At 48.6% G+C, this 27,857-nt stretch overlaps 1 protein-coding gene across 2 annotated transcripts; it reads left to right on the forward strand.

Annotated features, from left to right (window-relative positions):
• Positions 1–45: 45 nt before the first annotated feature.
• Positions 46–27,857, forward strand: TMEM126A (transmembrane protein 126A). 2 transcript variants are annotated; one of them, XM_040339986.1, is made up of 5 exons: positions 46–218; positions 7,241–7,359; positions 19,129–19,322; positions 24,637–24,751; positions 27,536–27,857. In XM_040339986.1, the coding sequence occupies exons 1-5, from the start codon at positions 216–218 to the stop codon at positions 27,732–27,734; spliced, it is 630 nt and encodes a 209-aa protein (XP_040195920.1). In that variant the 5' UTR covers positions 46–215; the 3' UTR covers positions 27,735–27,857. The 2 variants fall into 2 exon arrangements, with proteins under 2 accessions (XP_040195920.1, XP_040195921.1); XM_040339987.1 differs by lacking the exon at positions 46–218 and having other exon boundaries at positions 7,220–7,359.

Genomic DNA, 27,857 nt, shown 5'->3' on the forward strand with positions numbered 1-27,857 from the left:
GGCGGGGTCATGTCAGGTGCACACGCCGCTTGTCACTCTCTCCCTGTGCGCGCCGCTGGTCCGGGCTGCCGCGGTCACGTGGTCGCTGTCGCTCGGTCAGCTGACCGGCCAACATGGCGGCGCCCAGCGGAGAGGCACGCTGAAGGTGAAACTGGAGGAAGGAGCGGCGGAGGAGAATTATCGGGCACCTAAGAGGCTCGGGTGACCGGCCTGTGATGGTAAGGGCTGCTGCTACTAGGTATAATGACGATGCTAGTATTGTAAACAGTGTGTGGGGACACTGAGCTCATGTAGAGTGATACCATTATATATCTGATTGGGGGACATCATTTCCTCTCCACCTCTGGGGGCGGCTTTTCACTGTCTGTGCTGGCCCAGCTCCTTTGTCCCTCCTGTCACTTACCTACATAACCTTTTACCTGGGAACCGAAACTCTTCACTATGAGGGACACATGGTATACATTACACCAGGCCCGGACTGGGACAAAAAATAGGCCCGGGCATTTTAGACCTGAGCAGCCCGGGGGGGGGGGGGGGGGGGCAGTATTTTGCGGGGGGCGGTTGATGATGGGATGTGGGGTTCCAGGGTTTGTGGATTTGATTACTGTAACTCCGGTTTTGATGGCGGAGTCCTGAAAATAGTATAAAGCAGCACAAGATGGGGGTTACTCTAATTCAGGGGCAACCTCTAGGGCAGGCATGTCCAAAGTCAGGCCCGGGGGCCAAATGCGGCCCCCCTGTTGATTTAATATGGCCCCCCTGGGGATTTGGATGTATATATTGTTTGTGGCCCCCAGGGCCACAAAAGATATATACTGTATTTATTGGCGCTGCCTTGGAGGGGACAGGGAGGGGGCAGGACGAGCGCCGTCAGATTACATGAAGAGAATCTCCTGTTTACTCAGCAGCGTCTGTATTGTAAGTCCCGTCTCCTGGGATGCCATTGGACGACTGTTCTGTCTATTAAAGAGGCCACAGGATAAACAAGGCATTCTCCTGTTTGTAATCTGTTGGCACTCGTCCCGCCCCCTCCCTCTGCCCTCCGAGGCTGCAGATGGGCATCGTTCAGGCTGCACTGATGGCAATGGTAAGGCTGCATTTATGGCACATGTGAGGCTGCATTTATGGCACATGTGAGGCTGCATTGGTTGCAATGGTAAGGCTGCATTGGTTGCAATGGTAAGGCTGCATTCATGGCAATTGTAAGGCTGCATTCATGGCAATGGTGAGGCTGCATACATGGCAATGGTAAGCCTGTGAGTGTTATACGCCGATAAATACGGTATATCCAAATAACACGCCCAAGCTCATCCTTAGTCCTAAGCAGCGCTCTGGGATTCGTTGGGGCCACAAATAAAATATATACAGTAGATCCAAATAACACGCCCAAGCTCATCTCTTCACCACACGCACAGCCACAAAGGCAAGAGAATTTCTGTTGGGCCGTGTATTAGTGCTCAGACGAACACACTTAGGCAGAATTTTAATGGTTCAAAGAATGTCAGGCAAAATAGTCGGCCCTTCACGCATGTTCACTTAATCAAATCTGGCCCTCTTTGAAAAAAGTTTGGACACCCCTGCTCTAGGGCATAGTGTGCCAAAAAATTTTTTCAAAGAAATTGAGTGCCAGATACATAAAAAACAGACAAGGTATATTTATAAAGTAAATGCTGTAAACCACTTAAATAATAGTAAGAAATCAAACAAGCTTTATAACTGGCTCTGTAAGTAATGCTTAGTAACTGGCTTTGTGAATACTGAAAAACCCGTTATTAAGCCTTGTAAACACCACTATACTGACAGCTCAGGTCGGAGCCCCTGTACTAACAATACAATGTTAGTACATCGATCTCCCTGCTGATTTATTGTGTTCTGACAGGGGGAAGCCACCCGCCAAAACACTCTCATTTCTTTCAGCCAGATGGACATGAGATAGGGGTGCAGCCAGGTGGGGGAAGGATAGAGCCAGGTGGACAGGAGATAGGGGTGCAGCCAGGTAGACAGGAGAGGGGAGGTGTCACCAGGTGGACAGGAGAGGGGAGGTGGACATGAGATAGGGGTGCAGCCAGGTGGACATGAGATAGGGGTGCAGCCAGGTGGACATGAGATAGGGGTGCAGCCAGGTGGGGGAAGGATGGAGCCAGGTAGACAGGAGAGGGGAGGTGCAGCCAGGTGGACAGGAGAGGGGAGGTGCAGCCAGGTGGACAGGAGAGGGGAGGTGCAGCCAGGTGGACAGGAGAGGGGTGCAGCCAGTTGGCGGGATGTAGCCAGGTGGACAGGAGGGGGGGTGCAATCAGGTGGACAGGAGAGGGGAGGTGCAGCCAGGTGGACAGGAGAGGGGAGGTGCCGCCAGGTGGACAGGAGAGGGGAGGTGCCGCCAGGTGGACAGGGGAGGGGAGGTGCAGCCAGGTGGACAGGAGAGGGGAGGTGCAGCCAGGTGGACAGGAGAGGGGAGGTGCAGCCAGGTAGACAGGAGAGGGGAGGTGCAGCCAGGTGGACAGGAGAGGGGAGGTGCCGCCAGGTGGACAGGAGAGGGGAGGTGCCGCCAGGTGGACAGGAGAGGGGAGGTGCAGCCAGGTGGACAGGAGAGGGGAGGTGCCGCCAGGTGGACAGGAGAGGGGAGGTGTGGACAGGAGAGGGGAGGTGCAGCCAGGTGGACAGGAGAGGGGAGGTGCAGCCAGGTGGATGGTAGAGGAGAGGTGCCGCCAGGTGGACAGGAGAGGGGAGGTGCAGTCAGGTGGACAGGAGAGGGGAGGTGCAGCCAGGTGGACGGTAGAGGGGAGGTGCAGCCAGGTGGACAGGAGAGGGGAGGTGTGGACAGGAGAGGGGAGGTGCAGCCAGGTGGACAGGAGAGGGGAGGTGCAGCCAGGTGGATGGTAGAGGGGAGGTGCCGCCAGGTGGACAGGAGAGGGGAGGTGCAGCCAGGTGGACCGGAGAGGGGAGGTGCAGCCAGGTGGACAGGAGAGGGGAGGTGCAGCCAGGTGGACAGGATATAGCAAAGTGGATAGAAGAGGGGGGTGCACCTAGGTGGAGGGATGGGGCCAGATGGACGGAACATAGGGGTGCAGCCAGGTGGACAGGAGAGAGGAGGTGCAGCCAGGTGGACAGGAGAGGTGCAGCCAGGTGGACAGGAGAGGGGAGGTGCAGCCAGGTGGACAGAATATAGCAAAGTGGATAGGAGAGGGGGTGCACCTAGGTGGAGGGATGGAGCCAGGTGGACAGAAGATAGGGGTGCAGCCAGGTGAACAGGAGAGAGGAGGTGCAGCCAGGTGGACAGGAGAGGGGAGGTGCAGCCAGGTGGACAGGAGAGGGGAGGTGCAGCCAGGTGGACAGGAGAGGGGAGGTGCAGCCAGGTGGACAGGAGAGGGGAGGTGCAGCCAGGTGGACGGTAGAGGGGAGGTTCCGCCAGGTGGACAGGAGAGGGGAGGTGCAGCCAGGTGGACAGGAGAGGGGAGGTGCCGCCAGGTGGACAGGAGAGGGGAGGTGCCGCCAGGTGGACAGGAGAGGGGAGGTGCAGCCAGGTGGACAGGAGAGTGGAGGTGCAGCCAGGTGGACAGGAGAGGGGAGGTGCAGCCAGGTGGACAGGAGAGGGGAGGTGCAGCCAGGTGGACAGGAGAGGGGAGGTGCCGCCAGGTGGACAGGAGAGGGGAGGTGCAGCTAGGTGGACAGGATATAGCAAAGTGGATATGAGAGGGGGGTGCACCTAGGTGGAGGGATGGAGCCAGGTGGACAGAAGATAGGGGTGCAGCCAGGTGGACAGGAGAGAGGAGGTGCCGCCAGGTGGACAGGAGAGGGGAGGTGCAGCCAGGTGGACAGGAGAGGGGAGGTGCAGCCAGGTGGACAGGAGAGGGGAGGTGCAGCCAGGTGGACAGGAGAGGGGAGGTGCAGCTAGGTGGAGAGGGGAGGTGCAGCCAGGTAGACAGGAGAGGGGAGGTGCAGCCAGGTGAACAGGAGAGGGGAGGTGCAGCCAGGTGGACAGGAGAGGGGAGGTGCAGCCAGGTGGACAGGAGAGGGGAGGTGCAGCCAGGTGGACAGGAGAGGGGAGGTGCAGCCAGGTGGACAGGAGAGGGGAGGTGCAGCCAGGTGGACAGGAGAGGGGAGGTGCAGCCAGGTGGACAGGAGAGGGGAGGTGCAGCCAGGTGGACGGTAGAGGGGAGGTGCAGCCAGGTGGACAGGAGAGGGGAGGTGCAGCCAGGTGGACAGGAGAGGGGAGGTGCAGCCAGGTGGACGGTAGAGGGGAGGTGCCGCCAGGTGGACAGGAGAGGGGAGGTGCAGCCAGGTGGACAGGAGAGGGGAGGTGTGGACAGGAGAGGGGAGGTGCAGCCAGGTGGACAGGAGAGGGGAGGTGCAGCCAGGTGGATGGTAGAGGGGAGGTGCCGCCAGGTGGACAGGAGAGGGGAGGTGCAGCCAGGTGGACAGGAGAGGGGAGGTGTGGACAGGAGAGGGGAGGTGCAGCCAGGTAGACAGGAGAGAGGAGGTGCCGCCAGGTGGACAGGAGAGGGGAGGTGCAGCCAGGTGGACAGGAGAGGGGAGGTGCAGCCAGGTGGACAGGAGAGGGGAGGTGCAGCCAGGTGGACAGGAGAGGGGAGGTGCAGCTAGGTGGAGAGGGGAGGTGCAGCCAGGTAGACAGGAGAGGGGAGGTGCAGCCAGGTGAACAGGAGAGGGGAGGTGCAGCCAGGTGGACAGGAGAGGGGAGGTGCAGCCAGGTGGACAGGAGAGGGGAGGTGCAGCCAGGTGGACAGGAGAGGGGAGGTGCAGCCAGGTGGACAGGAGAGGGGAGGTGCAGCCAGGTGGACAGGAGAGGGGAGGTGCAGCCAGGTGGACAGGAGAGGGGAGGTGCAGCCAGGTGGACGGTAGAGGGGAGGTGCAGCCAGGTGGACAGGAGAGGGGAGGTGCAGCCAGGTGGACAGGAGAGGGGAGGTGCAGCCAGGTGGACGGTAGAGGGGAGGTGCCGCCAGGTGGACAGGAGAGGGGAGGTGCAGCCAGGTGGACAGGAGAGGGGAGGTGTGGACAGGAGAGGGGAGGTGCAGCCAGGTGGACAGGAGAGGGGAGGTGCAGCCAGGTGGATGGTAGAGGGGAGGTGCCGCCAGGTGGACAGGAGAGGGGAGGTGCAGCCAGGTGGACAGGAGAGGGGAGGTGTGGACAGGAGAGGGGAGGTGCAGCCAGGTGGAAAGGAGAGGGGAGGTGCAGCCAGGTGGACGGTAGAGGGGAGGTGCAGCCAGGTGGATAGGAGAGGGGAGGTGCAGCCAGGTGGACAGGAGAGGGGAGGTGCAGCCAGGTGGATAGGAGAGGGGAGGTGCAGCCAGGTGGACAGGAGAGGGGAGGTGCAGCCAGGTGGACGATAGAGGGGAGGTGAAGCCAGGTGGACAGGATATAGCAAAGTGGATAGGAGAGGGTGGTGCACCTAGGTGGAGGGATGGAGCCAGGTGGAAAGGAGGGGGGGTGCAGCCAAGTGGAGGGGGGTCACACACCAGTGATAAGGTCTGACTGGAAGCCCTCATCCCAGCGCTTCCCCCCCCCACCTGGCAAGTTCTTACCTTGGGGCACTTCTTTCAGCAGCATCCACATGCCAGGCAGCGGTAAGCAGTGTCACTAGTCACGTACAGAAGACCTCCTCCAGCTCCTCCCACGTTCAGCTGATCATTCGATTCCACCATAGGCGGCCGCAGAACCTTGCTGGCTTTCATGTGCGGGAGGCGGGTCTCGGTAGGTGGTGGTGCACAAGGCCTCTTTCTCTGCTTCCCCGTCCCTCCTCCGTTCCTGGCGTCCTGGTTGCCAGGTGACCGTCGGCCGCGCGAACACCGACTTCCTATTTAGCGGCGGCCTGGGTTGCCATGGATCGGCTCCTCCCACCACCACCCAGCATATGCGGAAGTCCAGCGGCCGGCGTTAGAACGCCGGCGCTGCATGTTAGAACTCGCGGCCGGCTCTTCATCCCCCAGACATGCAGCCCAGCAGCCCGGCGGACCCCGGCCCACCGGGCAAACGCCCGGTCTGCCCTATGGCCAGTCCGGGCCTGCATTACACAGATCTACAGGCAGAAACAAAAACTGTTTTATAAATGAATAACTCCCCCCCCCCCCTTACATCAGGTGTCCCCCCCCCCCCCTACATCAGGTGTCCCCCATCAGAGAGTAATCCCCCCTTACATCAGGTGTCCCCATCAGAGTAATCCCCCCCTTACATCAGGTGTCCCCCATCAGAGAGTAATCCCCCCTTACATCAGGTGTCCCCATCAGAGTAATCCCCCCTTACATCAGGTGTCCCCATCAGAGTCCCGCCCCCCCTTACATCGGGTGTCCCCATCAGAGTCCCGCCCCCCCTTACATCGGGTGTCCCCATCAGAGTCCCGCCCCCCCTTACATCGGGTGTCCCCATCAGAGTCCCGCCCCCCCTTACATCGGGTGTCCCCATCAGAGTCCCGCCCCCCCTTACATCGGGTGTCCCCATCAGAGTCCCGCCCCCCCTTACATCGGGTGTCCCCATCAGAGTCCCGCCCCCCCTTACATCGGGTGTCCCCATCAGAGTCCTCCCCCCCCCCCCCTTACATCAAGTGTCCCCATCAGAGTCCGTCTGTACATTGGGGGGTCCCCGTCTTTTGTTACATCGGGGGGTCCCCCCCCCTTTCTTGAATGGGGGGGGGTGCCCGTCCTTTCTTACATGGGGTGTCCCCGTAGGAGTCCTTCCTTCTATCGGGTGCCCCTTACCAATTGTTTAGAAAATATAAAAGATTGCATTTTGTCATGTAAATAGATTTCCAACATGTCAAGCCTTAAAATTGTGCGGCTTCTTGAAATTGATTTCCAATATGCTTGTAAGCAAGCCAGGAGAGGTGAAACGCGTCAAGGAAGGTAGACATGTGTATGTCGTCAATTTGTTGATTATTAAAAAAAAATGCTGTAAGAGGAGCTAAGTGGAGTGCGGCTGATATTCGTTTAATATTGCTACTTTTATTGTTCCTCGGGTGTGTGAAAGCGATCGGGTGGCTGTACAGCTGCCTGATCACTTCCATCGGACAGCGAGCAGTCGGCTTGTCAGAGTGTGTAAAACCCCCTGGCGCTGCCCATGTGTGATGTACGGCGTGGCAGTGAAAGGTTTAATGAGGTCCCAAGGGATTTGATTACAAAAGGACTGTGGGGAGCTATTTAATATATATTTCATATTTTTATATGTGCTTTGATAGTCATTTTAGGATTTATTGCTCAGACATGATCTATAATCGGGATGTTGCTGGTTTCAGGGCAACAACATGGAAGGACAAAGTGACGGCGATATGAATCAGACCTCTGCAAAGGAGCCAGTCATGCCCATCAGCCAGTTCCTGCAGCAGAATCATAAAAATCTCCCTCGGCTTGAAAAGTAAGTAACATATCATTGAGCTTCCAATACGCTACTCTCATTATGCCGACATAGGAAGAAAATGAGGGTGTACCTGGCTCCAGCCCAGTCCCTCCACTGGATAGTTTTTTTATATATATATATATATATATATATACTAGCTGAATACCCGGCGTTGCCCGGTCTTCCTATCTTAACCTTTTGGGGAGGAAAATCATAGTAATATAAATATACCCATCTTTTATATAAGGGTGTAGGTAAGGGTTAATTTAACTGTCATATATTTTTATTTGGCATATAAGTAATATGTGTACCAGGTATTATTGAAATATCTCCAGGCGTACAGAAGTTATGTGGGAACATACATTTTCCATTGATTTGCATGGGACTTTAAACAAAAACCCCGACCCTCACAAATGGGGGTAGTTAAGGGATAAATTAACTATCCTATAGTTTAAGTGGACATATAAGTAACATGTGACCAAGTGTTATCGAAATATCTACAGCCGTTTGGAAGTTATGAAGTAACATGTATTTCCCATAGAGTTGAATGGGACTTTAAAGGAAAACCCCGACCATGGCAAATGGGGGTGGGTAAGGGTTAAACCACCTATCCTATGTTTGTTGCTGACATATAAGTAACATGTGTGCCAAGTTTCATGTTAATATCTTTAGCCGTTTGGACGTGATGCTGGAACATACATACATACATACACATACACACACTGAGTTTTATATATATAGATTTTTTATGTTGTTTTTTTTTATTAATATTTAACCACTAAAGGACCAGGTCTATTTTTCAAACTTGTTTGTAGTTAAAATCATTTTTCTTTTTGCTAGAAAAGTACTTGGAACCCCCCAAAAATTATATATATTCTTTTCAGACACCCTAGAGAATAAAATGGCGGTCGTTGCAATACTTTGTCACAAAACGGTAAAGTCAGTCCAATATTTTTTTAAATTGTGAAAGATGAATGAAAATTGATACCCAACATGTCAAGCTTCAAAAATGGTGACAAACTTTAACCCTTAAAAACCTCCATAGGCGACGTTTATAATTTTCTACAGGTTACCGAGGAGGTCTAGGGCTAGAATTATTGCTCTCGCTCTAACAATCGCGATGATACCTCACATGTGTGGTTTGAACACCGTTTTCATATGCGGGCGCAACTTGGTATGTATTCGCTTCTGTGCACTTTTTTTTTTTCTTATTCATTTAACTTTGTTTTTTTTACACTGTCCCTTTAAAATAAAAAAATTGGATCAATTTTATGAATGTAAACGTCCCTTTGTAATAGAAAAAAAGCATGACAGGGCCTCTTTAACCACTTAAAGGGTCACTAAAGGAAACATTTTTTTTTTTTAGCTAAATAGCTCCCTTTACCTTACTGCAGTCCTGGTTTCATGTCCTCATTGTTTGTTTTTGCTTTGAACTTGCTGTAATTCTGCTGTGATCTCCACACTTCCTGCTTGTCTGGCTCCTTATGAAAAATCTCATGGCAGCTTTTCACTGTGGTCCAAGCTGTGTGTCTAAAACTCCTCAGAACCAATCAGATTCATTTTAAAAACAAAACACTGCCCTGGATTTGTTTGTTTTTGTTCTGTGGGTCTCTTTACTTCACAGAAACATGAAACCAGTTTAAAAACTAAAGTGAAACTGCAGGCACATTATATGATTGAATTTAATCTATTTTTAATCATTTTTAAAAGGAATCAGTTGACTGTTTACAGGGTATAGAGACATAAAAGTTATTTCAGCAAAAACATTTGTTTTCCTTTAGTGACCCTTTAACCACTTAAGGACCGGACCAATATGCAGCTAAATGACCCAAGGGGTTTTTACAATTCGGCACTGCGTCGCTTTAACAGACAATTGCGCGGTCGTGCGACGTGGCTCCCAAACAAAATTGGCGTCCTTTTTTTCCCCACAAATAGAGCTTTCTTTTGGTGGTATTTGATCACCTCTGCGGTTTTTATTTTTTGCGCTATAAACAAAAATAGAGCGACAATTTTGAAAAAAAATGCAATATTTTTAACTTTCTCTCATCACCTTCCAGGACGGCACCCGAGAGATGATGGCTCCTCCCCACAGGAAACACAATCACTTAACAATTTAAAAGTCCCCACCCTTCCCCTTGATCCTCAGTATTGATTGTGTTTCTCCCGAACACATCGTCACGTTTGTTTTGTTTGAATACCTAGAGACCGGGGAGGGTCGAAGGTACCCCTGTTGAGACAGGTCTTAGGGAGGCCGGGGAGGGCTGAACTAACCTGTAGGCCTTCGGGTCTAACTCACAGGTCGCCCCAGGCGTGCACCAGCGCTCTGAGCTGCGGGGAGGCTTGCCATCGCTAGGGTGCAGAAGAAACACCGCCATTTGAAGAGCTCTCTCTTCCCGGGTACTGCTTCCTACTTTTGGAAACATGGCGCTCCAAGCCTCTCTGAGTGAAGGTGGGCTTTTGCCTCACAGCGCAACCCGGAAGGGACGCCGGAGAGAAGCATGGCGGTGGAAGGGTCGGCTTGCGGATAGCCCTTACAAGAGGTACCGACAGCCGGGGACCCAGCCAAACCTCCTCATGGACAGGAGGAGATGAAGGCAAATGTGACTGCAGGCAGATCCAGGTCGGGGCGCAGTGAGTACATTCCCCCTTGGAAAGGGAGGAGGAAAGGGAGTGAGAGTCCTGGTCTTCAGGGTCTGAGTCTCTGGGGCCAGCCAGCCAGCACAGGACTGGTTTTTACTTCTCACCCTTTCACCTCCCCAGTACAAACCTGCAGTCCTGGGGGAGGACAAAGTAATATTATGCATATATGTATATCTCTTGTCTTGCAAAAACCCCCCAGCGGATCCCAGGAGACCCCAAATAAACAGTCTCCTACCGCTACAGGGCATAGCTCCTCATAACTTGGCAGAGAAAGGAAAAACTTTCCATGAAGCCAGGCAGTCCGTAACTTAAGGTCTGACATAGAGGAGCTTATCCCTAGAGAAGACATATCCTCCCAAGAAGGCCTCGTCCGAACGGAACCTAGTGCCTTTCCCCCGCCCTCACAGTCATTCCCTCTAGTCCAGGTAGAGGAAGCTTAAGGAGGACAGGGAGGATATGGTAAGCCAAGCTAAACAGGAGCCATTCACCCTAGAGGGTCTGGTTGGACTCCTGCAGGCAAATACAGGCCTCTGAGGAGATTATAAAATCCCTAGAATAATCTCATAAAAGGGGGCTGAGCAAGGCTCAATCCAGTTAGGGCCAGCCTGCCATGAATCTGACAGGCAGATCACAAGGGGGCAGTTAGGTTTTTTAGCCAAAAAACTGACCTCCTAAACTCTTAGGATAGGCCCAACAGGGGGCATACTAGTGGGTTTATTACCCTTGTGGGGGTTGTTTATTGGTTACAATATCTCCCAAGTTCCAACCGATCACTTCCTCCTTACACTGATGGTATATCTGTCAGTGTGTTAGAGTTAATCTAAACCTCTTGTGGCTCAGGCAACAAACCATTTAGGTGGTGTGAGAAGCATAAAATGCTAGCCTGCAACCCTTAATTGGGAGTTTCTCTGGTACAAACCCCTGTGTTAAAGCTATGAAAATCAGCCATACAGGTGTCTGATTGCCTCCAGCCTGAGACTATGGTCACCTCTTCATGAGAAACCTAATTGATTTCTGAGTCTGTGCTCGTTAAGACCTTAAAGGCTTGGACTAGCTCCCACCTGTGTGTGGACCAGCTACACCTACTCAGACCTTTGCAATAGCAGAATAGCAGCTACCACTATTGTGGTATAGTCACACACCTCGGATTTCCAGTATTTGGAACTACCATGCTCCTTCACTGGGATGAAGGATCAATATCTGAAACTCAGGTTATGCTAGGATAGAGCGTTGGTCTGTCCGCACATCAGAAATGCACAACATGGGTTTATCTTGGGTCATTTCTGAGATATATGTGTGTGTGTGTGTATGTATATATATTTGTGTGTATATATGTAGACTGATGATCAAGGGATATCCTATGACTCACCAGAAATGCCTAAAATTGATTAGATAACGGTACTCTGTTCCTTATCAAACGCATAACACTGAATGGTGGTGACGCCTCTATGGTATATTCGCACACTATTGTTATTCAGAAACATACCACATTGAGTCACTGTCGGTGTAATTTCTGTCGGATACATGCATGTATATTATTAGAGTGAAGAGTGCAAGTGAAGGCCAAAAGATGCACTGCCGGCGCTAAGTGAATGCACAAAGTAATTGAAAGTGACTTGATATAGGAGCTAAATGTACCACTTGTAAAATGAGAAGCATGACATTGATTTGTCGGTGACACCTCTATTATATAAACCGCACACTATGGTTATTCAGAAACATACCACACTGAGTTACTGTCGGTGTAATTTCTGGAGGTTACATGTTGGTACACTATTACTTATCAGAAACGCATGACGCTGAGTTACTGATAGCGACACTTCTGCTGGTTATATGACTATACAATTTTGCTGATCAGAAACGCATAGCATTGTATTATTGTTAAGGATATTTATAAATTCAGATATGCACTGCTTTAAGTGTCCTTTTTTTTTGCTAGTGACATTTCTGTTGATTAGATGACCCGACAAGGTTGCATTAAGTAACACATTGGGTTGCCGACAACATGCTGTTGGTCATATAAACTTTCCAAGTTTTTTTCTAATCAAAATAATGCACAACTGGTATTGTGGGTTCATGACGGTATACTATTACTATCCAGAAACGCACAGCATTGAGTTTTCTTGCTAGTGACGTTTCTATCAGGTATATGACTGTGGGTGTTGGAATACACAATGTTACTGTCTGTAACATTTCGGTCCCTTGTCCTATACCCTATTGTTTATCTGAGATATGCTAATATCACTCTCTGCTAGTTATGACTGCAGGGAGTATAACACCAGCAATACACGGTTGAGGCCGCATATGTCCTTTTGGTCATACTGGCCATGCGACTGCTTTTTTCTATGATCATCAGAGATATACTATAGGTGCTAGTATTATTTTCTGTTGATTGGAAGACCGTACTGCGGTCAGTCAGGAATAGACAACACTATAGTGGTTCTTGTCCTCCTGTCCTGAATCTATTACCTTGGGTCGCTGCACATAAATAAAACACAGCAGTAGAAGGTGTCTGTGTCCTCTGCGTTCTTTATTACTCAGAAAAAACACCATATTGGCTAGTGGCCTCTCTGTTGAATGTAGGACCTATAAACCTATTAAGCATCAGAAGCTCACACTTGGAGCTTCTGTCCTTTCTCTGGGCTTAGGTTATATGGTATCTTACTACATATGAGAAATACACACCTAAGGTTGGTTGTGTCTTCTCTATCCTACAGGTGTCTGTATATCAGAAAACACAGCAGTGGAGGCTGGGGGTGTCTATCTGTTTTTCCATATTAAGTCTGAGCTTGCTGTCCTTCGGAAATACAAGATCTAGGACCTGTATATCTGGGACATTTTGGTCACTTTATTTCAGACCTTATTTTCCATTCACATGGAAGGAACAGGATTTCTGATTGCGGGCCTTTACTTCTAGGCATACCAGAGACATTCCCTAGACCTGAACCCAGTAGGGTTATAGGACACTGGAAGGAGGTCATAAGCAGGTTCTTTTTAGTAGGAAAGGGGTTACGCTGTTAGGGGCTGTTTGCCTAAAAAAATTCAGCATCAGGATTTTTTCTGACTGGTTCTCCCGATCCGATCCGAGCTTTATAGCTCAGTGTATGTCCTTCATGTCACCCCCTTGGACGAACTGGATATGAATAACCAATATTCATCTTTTACTCCCACTATGGCATTGGTCCCTTGTGGTAGGGATCTGCTTAACTTAACACTCCTTGGTGCGTGGAGTGGAGCATGACCTCAAACACTGGATTTTTACAGAATACTGTATTCTGTTGGCGTGTGGCACTCATGGGTTTACCCTGAGATTATAGGGTAAAATGTATCTGCATATTATACGCGGGGGGCGGTGAAAAGTTTTCTTTCCCCGACACCTTTTGTTCTTTTCTGTTATATACCAATGAATGCAGTGGTTACTCGCAATTTTGTAACAGGCTTCTTTTCTGCGTAGTTTAATGATCGACTCGCAGGGTTATAAGGAGCCTGGGGTATATAGAACAATCTCACATCTGACATGTCGGTATTCAGATGGGAAGGAACTCAGAAATGGGGAATGACCAGGATGGGACCTGCTTGTCAACCGGCTTGCAGAGCAGCTGTTTTTGTCCGGTCTAGCAGTGTACGTTGGAGACAGGAGTTTGTCCACGCGTATTGGCGGACGCACGAACGAGCCACGCCAAGGCATCCTGTGGTCCTGACACTGACCAATAAGTGTCCTCGCTATAAAGTCACATGCATTCCAATGAATGGAGGTGGACAGGTGGACTGAAGGGAGTGCAGGAGCACACCAAACGCCCTGCTTGGTCACATACCTGTCCAGTCATTTGAGTGAAGGGAATAGACTTCCCTTAATCTAGTATCCTTGAGTGGGTTTATTTCCTTGTTTCACCAGGACTATGGCAAACAAAAAAGGGGGACCCACAAGGATTGTACGTCGGGAGACCCTGTTTCTTTCTAAACCATTCTCCTGTACAGACTAGTGGCTTAAAACCACATGTTGTTTTTTTCTGGGTTGATCAAAGTAGGTCTTTGTTTCACAGAACAAATCTCTGACTAAACTTTGGATGGTCTTATGCAGCTTTGCAGACACTATCAACCACAATGGCCAGAATATTGGCGCAGCCAACCTTTCTATCCTAAAGAATACTCAAGCTCTCAGAATTTTTTTCTTTTAAGAGCACGTGCCACCTAGACTCTGCATCCAAAGAGGAGACAAGAGCATAGGTGGAGCAGACCTGCAGGTCATTTTCATGATCCAGCTAGGATACCCTCATCACACACTAGGAAGTGGAAGTGGTGAAATAAAATCAGATTCTGACATTTAGCAGAAAGACCTTGCAGGCAAGGGTCCCACCCTAAAGTAGGCCTGTTGGTTACTCGTCTATCCTCTCGGGTGCCGTCCTGGAAGGTGATGAGAGAAAACGGACGTTACTTACCGGTAACGGTGTTTCTATGAACCTTCCAGGACGGCAGGCCTACTTCCCGCCCTATGTGGAGGGAAAAGATAAGCTAAACGCTAGGTGGTAAGTACCTATATGGAACAATGTCCCTTGTGAACCAGTTCAGGACTACTCTAATTCATACTGAGGATCAAGGGGAAGGGTGGGGACTTTTAAATTGTTAAGTGATTGTGTTTCCTGTGGGGAGGAGCCATCATCTCTCGGGTGCCGTCCTGGAAGGTTCATAGAAACACCGTTACCGGTAAGTAACGTCCGTTTTTTGCTATAATAAATATCCCCCAAAAACATAAAAATGTTTTTTTTTCCTCAGTTTAGGCCGATACGTATTCTTCTACATATTTTTGGTAAAAAAAATCGCAATAAACGTTTATCGATTGGTTTGCGCAAAATTTATAGCGTCTACAAAATAGGGGATAGTTTTATGGCATTTTTATTATTTTTTCTTACTAGTAATGGCGGCGGTCAGCGATTTTTATCATGACTGCGACATTATGGCGAACACTTTTGACACTATTTTGGGACCATTGTAATTTTTCCAGCGATCGGTGCTATAAAATTACACTGATTACTGTGAAAATTACACTGGCAGTGAAGGGGTTAACCTGTAGGGGGCGCCGAAGGGGATAAGTGTGCCCTAGTGAGTGATTCTTACTGTGTGACAGCATGGCTTGGCGTGTGATGTCACTGATCGTCATTCCCTATGACAGGGAACAGACGATCAGTGACAGTCTGACTAGGAAGCACAGGGAGAGGTTTGTTTACACTTGCCTCTCCCCGTTCTTCAGCTCTGTGACCCGATCGCGGGACACCGGCGGCTATCGGGTCTGCGGGGTCCCGCGGGCGTGGTCACGGAGTACCCGACCGGGTCGCGAGCAGTGTGCATATTAAAGGGGATGTACCTGTACACCAATATGCGCCGCCGTGCCATTCTGCTGACATCGGCGTGCGGTGGTTAATGTGAGATCTGGGGTAAAAAAAAAAAATCTCACATTTACACTAAAATGCAATAATAAAAAAAGGCATTTTTTTTTTCAATTGACCTTTCTTCGGGACTGGGCATTCCTATCTGATTGACAGGCTTCCGACCGTCGCATACAGCGCTTCACGGGTTGCCGAAAGAAGACGAACGTCGGTGCGGCTCTATACGGCGCCTGCGCACCGACGTTCGGCTTCTTTCGGCAACTCGTGACGCGCAGTATGCGACGGACGGAAGCCTGTCAATCGGATAGGAACGCCCAGTCCCGCACAAGACACACCCGGAAGCGGCGGTGAAAGTCGGTATGTACGGGAAAAAAAAAAAAAAAAACAGCCGATTGTCATTGGGACAACTCGGGTGAATGTAATGTTAAAAATTTATTTTTTGGGTGAACCCCTACTTTAAGACGACAGTGTAAAATAATTAAAACATTTTTTTTTTAGGTGCCCCTGTGCAAAGGCAAATGCATGTGACGCGCGCACACACACAGCGATTGTCCCACATGTGAGGTATCGCCACAAATGTCAGATCATGGGCAGTAATTCTAGCACTGGACCTCCTCTGTAAATTGGTAACCTGTAAAAGCTTTTAAAGAGTTGCTTATGGATAATAAAATTGACATAGTTTGTTGCCCTTGCACGGGCGTGCGCAATTTTAAAGCGCATGTTTGTTATCTATTTAATCAGCGTAACATCATCTTTTAAATGTTACCAAACAATTAGATGATATGTTGTTTTTGCACATTGAAGTTCAATATTTTTTTTTTTTTTTTTTTTATCTTTTACAAGAAAATTGCATTTGAAAAACAGCTTGAAGGAGTTGTAAAGGTAAAAACAAAAAGAAAATCCTAAAATAGCTTCCTTTACCTTAGTGCAGTCCTCCTTCACTTACCTCATCCTTCCATTTTGCTTTTAAATGTCCTTATTTCTTCTGAGAAATCCTCACTTCCTGTTCTTCTGTCTGTAACTCCACACAGTAATGTAAGGCTTTCTCCCTGGTGTGGAGTGTCATGCTCGCCCCTCCCTTGGACTACAGGAGAGTCAGGACGCTCTCTACGTTGCAGATAGAGAAAGGAGCAGTGACATAAATACCAATTTATTCTTCAGAATATAGAAAAGTAATACAGATTTTTACATCTTACAGCTGTGCTGAGAACGCAAGCCCTGCGGTTAACGGAAAGCTTCAGAACGCTGCTTGCGATCAGGAGTTTTCCAATTACGTGACCACCGCGACAGCCAATCATGGCAGTCATATGACCTTAACCCCCGCCCCGCGACATTCTAAACCCCTTAGGGCTAGGTTCACATATATGCAAATTGGATGCAGAGATTTGCATGATAGGCGAGTGTGACCGGCTCTCAATGTAGCTGGTACACACAGGTCCGGGGTGGCCACGGTTCAGATTGCAGAAGGGTCCTGTGCATCTTTGGGTCCGGTTTAGGACCGACTTCAGGCAAAAATTCTGTGAATCGGTGTAAAACGCAAAGGACCCCATGCTGTGAACTGCAGCCGCACATATGTGAACTCGGCCTAAGGGGCTGGCTACAAGGGGTTAAAGAGGAACTGCAGTCTGCTCACATAATTTGTGATAAAAACATCTTTGCCATTCTGAAGCTTCCCTCCAACCACTTTTGCATATTATTTTATATATACTGTGATTCTGCACTTGCCAAATATGCTGCAAAAAAACTCCCTCCACTGAGACTGGCTGCAGCCGTTTTAACTGTGGGCAGCTGAAGCTGCTGCCTGTTTACTTCCTGGATTTACACAGACACACACAGAGGCACACAGACTCACACCTCTGCTTGCCTGCACATTTCTTCTCTGTAGATGAATACACATAGATCTCTGCAGTCTCCTGTTATCTCCGCCCTCAACCAGCTCCCTCCAGCTCTCGTTGGCCCGCTTATGACTCATCCCCTCTCCCTTCCTGGCAAACTCTCAGGAGAGTGAGAATAGAGAGCTGTGCATGATGTCATCAGCCTAGGCTAATGACCAGGCGGGAAACAGGAAGTGGGCTGTATAAGGTATTTACCGGCAGAAAAAAAGAATGTTTTACTATCCAAAGTTAAAACAACAACAAGGGCAAAAGATTTAATAGATGGAAAGGTGAAAAAATTACTGAAGTTCCACTTTAAAGTGGAGTTCCACCCAGTAGTTTTAAAAAAATGTCATTAGTCCTTTAAGAATTTTTTTTTTTTTTTTTTTAGATGCCTTCAAAGTGTTGTTGCTAGGCAGAATAGTTAATCTTCCCACTTCCTGCACCTAGGTGCTTAATGCTTCCTAACCTACACCGCACAGACTCCTGGGAATGTAGTGGGTGTAACTTTCCAGGAGTCTGTGCACTCCCCAGTCTCAAAGAATAATGTGACTTGGACAGTACAGGTGCTGAAACCTGATCTGAAACCTATTACACTGCTTGTGCAGCACTGAGCATGTGCGAGATCTGCAAGGCTAAAATCCAGGAAGTCATACAGTCTGGCTTCATGATGCCCACACTTAAGATGGCCCCAGTCAATTTCTATTTTATAAAGTGTCTAAATGCTGTAACGACCTAACAAAACAGACCTTCGTTTACAGACTAACTTTACTAGAATACATTAAGCTTGTGTATTACAGGGGTATTTATATGTAAAAAGTGAAATTGTGGCCGGAACTCCGCTTTAAAGTCCATACAGGTCATCAGTTTATAGTGAACTGTGAATGATGGCCCTAGAATGTATTGCTCTCCCCCGACAAGTGTAGAAATATGTAGCGTGGCAGAAGCGATGTGTCCATATATAGAGGCGCCTTCGCCTGACAGTTTCCGCTTTTCTTTGTAGTTAGGGGAGATCAGTGAATTGATGGTAGTTTTTACGCAGACTTTATATGGAAGGCTTGCATTAAAGGGGTTGTAAAGGTAATTTTTTTTTTTTTCCTAAATAGCTTGGTTATATCTTAGTGCAGTCCTCCTTCACTTACCTCATCCTTCCATTTTGCTTTTAAATGTCCTTATTTCTTCTGAGAAATCCTCACTTCCTGTTCTTCTGTCTGTAACCCAACACCGTAATGCAAGGCTTCCTGGTGTGGAGAAAGCCTCTTGAGGGGGGAGGGGGTGAGCAGGAGGGTCAGGACATTCTCTACTTTGCAGATAAAGGAGCTGTGTGTTAGTGGGCGTCCTGACACTCCTGTAGTCCAAGGGAGGGGGCGAGCATGACACTCCACACCAGGGAGAAAGTCTCGCATTACTGTGTGTAGTTACAGACAGAAGAACAGGAAGTGAGGATTTCTCAGAAGAAATAAGGACATTTAAAAGCAAAATGGAAGGATGAGGTAAGTGAAGGAGGACTGCACTAAGGTAAAGGAAGCTATTTAGGGATTTTTTTTTTTTTTTTTACACCTTTACAACCCCTTTAAGATAATATTGGTATGTCAGACATTGTGCAGCAAAGCTAAACAAAAACCCGGCCTGCATATATAATAAGCAATGGATTCCTGCGTGTACCTATATAGTTACAAACGACACATCATGTTATTTACAATAAACAAATTTCCAGGTTGAACATGCAGATACCTCCTGCGGGGGGCAGTGCTCAGTTGCAGAGATCAGTGCACACTTGATTGAGTATCTTGCAGCCTTCTGTGGGGGAGGGGACCCTTTTTTTTTTGTTATTGCCTTTTTTTAATTGTGGCAAGAGAGTTGCTTTAACGTTTCTAATTCCCTTGCAGGTTTTTCTTTGATTATGCATCTTCATTCATGGCTGCAAATTCATTCGCGTGCGGGCTGTTGGCTCACAACTTTTTCCGAAGAGCGCTGAAAGTGCGGAGATATTACCTGCTGTCTAGTTTGCCGGCCACAGTAGTCCCCTTTGTGTTCACCAATATATACCATGAACTGCTTGTAACCCAGCCCCTCTTAGAAGGTTTGTGACCTTTTTTTTTTTTTTTTTGGAATCTGTGAGAATAGTAACATGAAAGATGCCATGGCTGGATGCATGACACGCCCTTAGGCTCCTTTCACACTTGTACGACTTCAAAGTCGCACGATTTTACCACGATTTCACGGCCGCGATTCATGGCCGCAATTTCAATGAATGCCTGTGTAAGTGGCATCAAAATCGGACCAAAGTAGTGCAAGGACTACTTTGAAGTCGGCACTACTTAACGCCCGCCGCACGACTATTTACGTCCGCAGAATGGCATGGACAGGCAGATGGGCGTATATATACGTCCCTGCCTAGATGCGGGTGGGGGGTCCGGTCGGAAATCCCCCCCCCCCACCGCTGCGTGCGGCGGGCGGGTTCCCTCGGGGAGCGATCCGGGACGACGGCGCGGCTATTCATTTATAGCCGCTTCGTCGCGATCGCTCCCCGAGGCTGATGCACGGGGAGAGCCGTATGTAAACACGGCTTCCCCGTGCTTCACTGTGGCGGTTTATCGATCGAGTGATCCCTTTTATAAGGGAGACTCGATCGATGACGTCAGTCCTACAGCCACACCCCCCTAATATTGTAAACACACACTAAGTGAACCCTAACTCCTACAGCGCCCCCTGTGGTTAACTCCCAAACTGCAACTGTCATTTTCACAATAAACAATGCAATTTAAATGCATTTTTTGCTGTGAAAATGACAATGGTCCCAAAAATTTCTCAAAATTGTCTGAAGTGTCCGCCATAATGTCGCAGTCACGAAAAAAAATCGCTGATCGCCGCCAATAGTAGTAAAAAAAAAAAAATTAATAAAAATGCAATAAAACTATCCCCTATTTTGTAAACGCTATAAATTTTGCGCATTTTTTTTTACCAACAATAGGTAGAAGAATACGTATCGGCCTAAACTGAGGGGAAAAAAAAAAATTATATATGTTTTTGGGGGATATTTATTATAGCAAAAAGTAAAAAATATTGATTTTTTTTCAAAATTGTCGCTCTATTTTTGTTTATAGCGCAAAAAATAAAAACCGCAGAGGTGATCAAATACCACCAAAAAAAAGCTCTATTTGTGGGGAAAAAAGGACGCCAATTTTGTTTGGGAGCCACGTCGCACGACCGCGCAATTGTCTGTTAAAGCGACGCAGTGCCGAATCGCAAAACCTGGCCTGGGCATTTAGCTGCAAAATGGTCCGGGGCTTAAGTGGTTAAAGTCGTGCCAGTATGAATGGTAGTCATTGAAAATAATGGAGAATGACTTGTCATACGATTTTGCAGTCCAAAATTGTGAGACAAGTCGTATAAGTGTGAAAGGGCCCTAAGTGGGTGTGTCCACGACGCCTTGGGCTTGCAAAGAGCTGGTTGAATGATTATGGTTGTCATTCCATCAGGATGAGCCTTGCAGCACAGCATGGAAGTGGACTCGGAATAAGGGGTGGGGGTGGTGTGCTTGAGCACAGAAATTGTGAGCTGTGCTGGCAAAACTGACCTCCCCCCCCCCCCCCCCCCTTAAAAAAAAAAAAAAAAAAAAGCTGCACTTTTAACCTTTTGCCGACCGCGCCATAGCAGAAATACTGCTACAGCGCGGTCGAGTTATTGTGACAGGACGTCCCTGGGACGTCCTCGTGCACTTCCGCGTTTGCGCGTCCCCTGGGGCGCGCTCGCGGAAGTGTCCGTGCTCGCCGGGTCTAGAAGACCCGGCGCATCACGGATCACAGTAAATTGCCGCGAATCGCGGCTGTTTACCACGTGATCGCTCCGTCAAATGACGGAGCGATCACTTGTAAACAAACCGGCGTCATTTGATGACGCCGGTTCCTCCCTCTCCTCTCTGTACCGTTCGGTACAGTGCGAGAGGAGGAGGGGGGGGAGCGCGGGGTGTCAGCAGTGCTGTGGCTGGATCTGTGACAACTGCAGTCACAGATCCAGCCATCCCTCCCAGCTCAGCAATACTCTGCAATACCCCCCCATACTCTGCCATACCCCCCCATACTCTGCCATACCCCCCCATACTCTGCCATACCCCCCCATACTCTGCCATACCCCCCCATACTCTGCCATACCCCCCCATACTCTGCCATACCCCCGCCATACCCCCGCATACTCTGCCATACCCCCGCCATACCCCGCCATACCCCCCCATACTCTGCATACCCCCGCCATACCCCGCCATACCCCCCCATACTCTGCATACCCCCGCCATACCCCCCCCATACTCTGCATACCCCCGCCATACCCCCCCCATACCCCCCCATACTCTGCATACCCCCGCCATACCCCCCCATACTCTGCATACCCCCCCATACTCTGCATACCCCCCCATACTCTGCATACCCCCGCCATACTCTGCATACCCCCCCCCCATACCCCCATACCCCGCCATACCCCCATACCCCGCCATACCCCCATACTCCGCCATACCCCCATACTCCGCCATACCCCCATACTCCGCCATACCCCCATACTCTGCAAAACCCCCATACTCTGCAATACCCTGCGCGATACTCTGCAATACCCAAATACTCTGCAATACTCCGCAATACCCCAATACTCTGCAATACCCCCAATACCCCAATACTCTGCAATACCCCAATACTCTGCAATACCCCAATACTCTGCAATACCCCAATACTCTGCAATACCCCAATACTCTGCAATACCCCAATACTCTGCAATACCCCAATACTCTGCAATACCCCAATACTCTGCAATACCCCAATACTCTGCAATACCCCAATACTCTGCAATACCCCAATACTCTGCAATACCCAAATACTCCGCAATACCCCAATACTCCGCATATATAATGTTTTGGGGTTCTATGTAGTTTTCTAGCAAATAAATTGTGATTTTTCCATGTAGGAGAGAAATGTCAGAATTGGCCTGGGTGCTCCAGAACGCCTGATGGCGCTCCCTGCATGTTGGGCCTCTCTATGTGGCCACGCCGTGTAAAAGTTGCACACATGGGGTATCGCCATACTCGGAAGGAAGAGCAGAATGTGTTTTGGGGTGTCATTCGTGGTATGCATATGCTGTGTGTGAGAAATAACCTGCGAATATGACAGAAACAAGTTTGTTTGTTTTTTTTTTACAGAATTTTCGGTCGTTTTTCTTTTATAGCGCAAAAAATAAAAAACCCAGAGGTGATCTAATACCACCAAAAGAAAGCTCTATTTGTGTGAAAAAAAGGACAAAAATTTCAAATGGGTACAATGTTGTATGACGGAGTAATTGTCATTCAAATTGTGAGAGCACCGAAAGCTGAAAATTGGTCTGGTCAGGAAGGGGGTTTAAGTGCCCAGTGGTCAAGAGGTTAATTATGCTTTTTTCCTGCCTCGTACACACAAGCAGATTTTCTGACAACAAATGTGTGATGGCAGGGTTTTGTCGGATAATCCGACCGTTTGTACGCTCCATCGGACAATTGTCGGAATTTCCGACAACAAATGTTTTATAGCATGCTTTCAAATTTTCAGACAACAAATGTGTCTTGTCGGATTTTCCAATCGTGTGTGTGTGTACACAAGTTCGTTGGGGAAAAAAATCCAAAGTAGAAACATGCATGCTCCGAACCAATGCTAAACATCAGACAACAATAGCAGAAGTTGCCCAAAGGGTGGCGCTGAAGAGCTGAAAAACCACATCGTTTTGTGTTTTTTGGCTGAAAAAGTTCTGCCGTCTGTATGCAGAACAACGTCGCAGCCAACGCCCTTCGGACAAAATTCCATGGATTTGTCCAATGGAGATTGTGTGTACGAGGCCTAAGACTTCTATCATTGGGGCCTGCTGTGTACCGAACCAAGTTTACATACGCCTAGGTTGTGAGCAGGTTCGTCCCAGCTACCATTAACCCTTCCTCGACCAGAGCTGTTCTTGCACACATGCTTAACAAAATCATTTTAGCCCTGAAGATCACGTAAAAAAACGCCAGACATTATGGCCTAGATTCACAGAGAGCAAGGCGCACATTACGCCGCCGTAGAGCACACACTGTACGCCATGCCAATGTAGCGCGGAGAGGCAATCATTGCATTCAGCAAGCCAGTGCTCCCAACGCTGCACCAGCGTGGCGTGGGTTTCAAAGGCACACCCCGGGGTAGGTGGAAGTAGGCGTGACCCCATGCAAATGATGGGCTGAGCGCCAGACAGGTACGTATCACGAACTGCGCATGCACCGTGACGTGGACGCATGCACAGCACCCCCCTGCGCCTGCTCACAACCACGCCGGCACAACTGCCTAAGCTACGCCGGATCACCGCGTACGCCGTGAACATAACGTACGCCCAGCCAGACACACGTCCAACGCACAATACGCCGGCTTGTGTTCTCTGGTGCAGACCTGTGCATCTCTGTTGCCGGGTTGCACCTCATTTATGGGGAATAACTTTACGCCGGACGGACAACTTGCGCGCATCTCGCGTAGCCTACGCCGGGCACACGCACGTTCGTGAATCAGCGCATTCCCCTCATTTGCATGTTTGAATGGCTAATCAATGGGAGCGGCACCATGCGCCCAGCCCATATGTGCGCCCACCCTACGTCGGTGTGTGCAAGCTACGTCGGCGGGGTGTAGCCTGTTTTTAGGCGCATGTTGGTTTGTGGGTCTGCCGCACACATACGCCGGCGCACATTGGCACTTACGTCGGCGTAAGTGCTTTGTAAATCTGGGCCTATATATTTTCTGAAAGCAGACATTTCAGTAAGATATGCACTAAAATAAAATTTTGGGGCACACAAGCATAATAAATTACTTAATTGTTTTGGTATAATCGAGTAAATGGATACCCAATATCTCAAACTTTGATCACTTGGAGCCCTTTCACACTGTGCCACCCATAGCGTGGGCGGTATAACCTTGCTATTTTTACCGCCGATGCTATGGGCAGATTTGCGGCGCATTTCGGTCTATAGCGGGGTGCATTTACCCCCCGCTAGCGGCCGAGAAAGAGTTAAAACCACTGCTGAAGCGGCGCATTGCGGGCAGTATAGCCGCGCTGTCCCTGTTTACACGCAGACATCCACGTCCCTGGCTCTGTGACGAGCAATCGCGGATTCCCGGCGGACGTTACGGCCGCCAGGCACACACATCGGGTCCCCAGTGATACGGCGAGCGCGCTCCACACTGCGGGATTCCTGCGGCCGTCCTATGACTATAGGCCAGGTGAGAAGCGGTTAAACCCTCAATGTGGACTATTTTTCATGGTGTGGCTCTTTAATTCCAGATTCCCTCGCACATTTTTCTTTTTTTTTCATTTGGTTATTGTAATGCTGTACTGATCATTTTTTTTTTCTTCTATCTTTGCAGGTTCTTTGAACTGTGCTCCATGTGCTATGATGAGAGGCGTCTATATCGGGATGTGTATGGGTGGTGTGGCTCCAGTTCTTTTGGCTGGTTATGTCAATTTAATGATGGTACCTAGGTAAATATGGCTTTCCATTGTCAAGTGAAATTTGACAACAAAGTGCACCAAGAGTTCCTGAACCCAAGCTATGGTCGTCGGTACTTGGATCTCAACTTTTGATTTGAATTGGGGATCAGGCAGTCTGATCTCTCCTACTCCATAAATCAGGGGTGCCCAACCTTTTGAAGAGCGAGGGCCACCTAAGCGACTTGGTAACCGGTCGCGGGCCACAATGAGCGGAGCGGGTGGCTGGCAGCCCGGTCGGCTCTATAGGGCCCACTCTAGTTTTTTCGTGGATTGGATTGGAGGTAGGCGTTTGTACACGGACACAAGTCCATTTACATCTGCTACTCCCTTAGAGGTGAATGAAGGGTCCAATTGGGTCTGACTGACCGTGTCAAAGGGGCCTATGGCTCAGTGCAGGTAACACGCAGGTGCACTGCTCTGCACCTGCGTATCCGTTTGAAAGCAGCCCAGTAACCACTGCAGAACAAATATGCCCATATATACACTTTGATTTTAGTAATAAACTGACCTTTAATAACCGTATTCTATTCCATCCCAGAGCAGGAAGTCGCGGGCCACATCAGAGGGCCCTGGGGGCCACTGGTTGGGCACCCCATGCCATAAGCTCTAATAGTCATATTAAAGGCTTATGCCGTGTACACACGGTCGGAATTCTCTGACAAGACAAGTTCGATGTGAGCATTGGACTTTTCCTGTCGGAATTTTCGCCGACAAAAATTTGAGAGCTGGTTCTCAAATTTTCAGCCGGAAATTCCGATCGTCTGTATGCAATTCCAACGAATGCCTCGGAAACAATTTGACACGTGCTCGGAAGCATTGAACTTAAAGAGGGGGTTCACCCTATACATTTTTTTTTTTTCTAGCATTAAATTAAGCATAGTAGCGTGAGCTACAGTATGCCTTTATTTTATTTTTTTGCCCGTACTCACCGTTTAATCCTATAGTGAAGATTCAGACTCCCCGCGAGGAATGGGCGTTCCTATCCAGAGGGAAGATGATTGACGGCCGGCTCTGGCGCGTCACGCTTCTCCGGAAATAGCCGAAATAGGACTTGGCTCTTCACGGCGCCTGCGCCTAGTCTGTGCGCAGGCGCCGTATAGTGCCGTGAAGAGCCGAGACCTACTCCGGCTATCTTCAGGGGGCGTGACGTGCCATGGCCGGCCGTCAATCATCTTCCCTCATCTTCCGCGGGGATTTGGAATCTTCACTATAGGATTAAACAGTGAGTACGGGGCAAAAAAATAAAACTTGCGCTACTATGCTTAATTTAATGCTAGAATGTTGTTATTGAGGGTGAACCACCGCTTTAATTTTCTCGGCTCGTAGTGTTGTACGTCACCGCGTTCTTGACGGTCGAACGTTCTGAGAACTTTTGTGTGACCGTGTGTATGCAAGCCAAGCTTGAGCGGAATTCCGTCAGAAAAACCATCCATGTTTTTTCCGACGGGAAATCTGATCAACTCCAGCTCAGACCAAATCAGAATTATGTACACTGACCATACTTCTCTGGAGTATGGAGGTTCTGGGGCAGAATGTTGGCTTGGTGGTAGTAGTAAGGATCAGTTAGTTGTGGTTGAGGTTACAATGAGAGAAGGGTAACTACTGTAATGCCACGTACACACGACCATTTTTCGGGTTCTAAAAAAACATGTTTTTAAAGTGGAACTCCCGCTGATCGGAACCCTAAACCCCCCCCCCCTCTCCGGTGTCACATTTGACACCTTTCAGGGGGAGGGGGGTTACAATTTTCCTTCCACTTCGCAATTATGTACCACTTTGTGTTGGTCTATCACATAAAATCCTAATAAAATACATTTACATTTCTGATTGTAACATGACAAATGTGGAACATTTCAAGGGGTATGAATACTTTTTCAAGGCACTGTAGCAAAGTTGTTTTGAATGCAGTCACTGCTTTAGGACTCATGCACACAGGACATTTAAAATATGCCAGCGATGCTGCCATGAAAAAGCAGCTGTTTAGTCGCATTTTGGAGTAGTGTTTTTTTTTTTTTTTCTGCGTTTTTACAGTAAAAACACTCCCTATAATGTAAAAACGCCAAAAGCAGCTAAAAGCTTGTTACAGCATTTAGCAGCGACTTTTGGTGTTATGCATTTTTACAGCCTCTGCTCCTGGATGCACTGGCAGGCATTTTTTTTTTTACTGCCCCCTAAACTCCTCTGAAAGTTTGTGTGCATGGACACATAGAGGTTGATTTACTAAAGGGAAATCCACTTTGCACTACAAGTGCAGTTTCTATAGATCTGAGGGGAAGCTCTGCTGATTTTATCATCCAATTATGTGCAAGCAAAAAATAAATCCTTTTCTCTTTCGTCCATGGACGGAGACAGCTTCCTTATACTCTTGACTGTAGGAACATAACCCTACAGTCAAGAGTATAAGGACGCTGTGTCCGTCCATGGACGAAAGAGAAATGCATTTTTTTTTATTTTCCTTGCATGTCCCCCCTCAGATTTACAGCGACTGCACTTCCAAATGCACTTGCAGTGCAAAGTAGATTTGCCTTTTCGTAAATGAGCCCCATAGGCTAACATGGAGGAGCGTTCAGAGGCAGTAACAAAAATAAAAACCAGATGCCCTTAAAAGAAGCTGTATTGTACATATATACTAAGGGCTCATGTACACATTATTATTTTTGTACCCTCTACTACTAAACTTTTGTCTTGCAGCCATTTTAATTACAATCTGTATGAATATGTATTTGGTAGTTATCGGTGTTCTAAAAGGAGTACGGTTTGTATTCTGTTTGGCAGTGTCTTGCGGACTGAAATGAAGGGAAGCGCGCTGCGGGAAATGATCTCCTTCACCAAGCCGGTGTTCAGAAAACTGAAATATTTCTTCCTGTTTGAGGCCATAGCCAGCGTCGCCATCTCTACCGGACAATTTGCCACAATGGAAAAGCTGCTTGAGATGTCGCCGGTTTCCCAAACCCAGGAGGAGCCAAGAGAATAATTTATTTTTTTATTATTGGTCTTATACTTATACTTATATCTTCTTTTTTTTTTTTTTATTGTAATGGTTCTGTTAATTGAAAAGTGATCGAAAGCTTATTAAACACTTAAAACATTCTTTATA

The sequence above is a fragment of the Rana temporaria genome, chromosome 2 (assembly GCF_905171775.1).
Source record: "Rana temporaria chromosome 2, aRanTem1.1, whole genome shotgun sequence".
NCBI classification, from domain to species: Eukaryota; Metazoa; Chordata; class Amphibia; order Anura; family Ranidae; genus Rana; species Rana temporaria.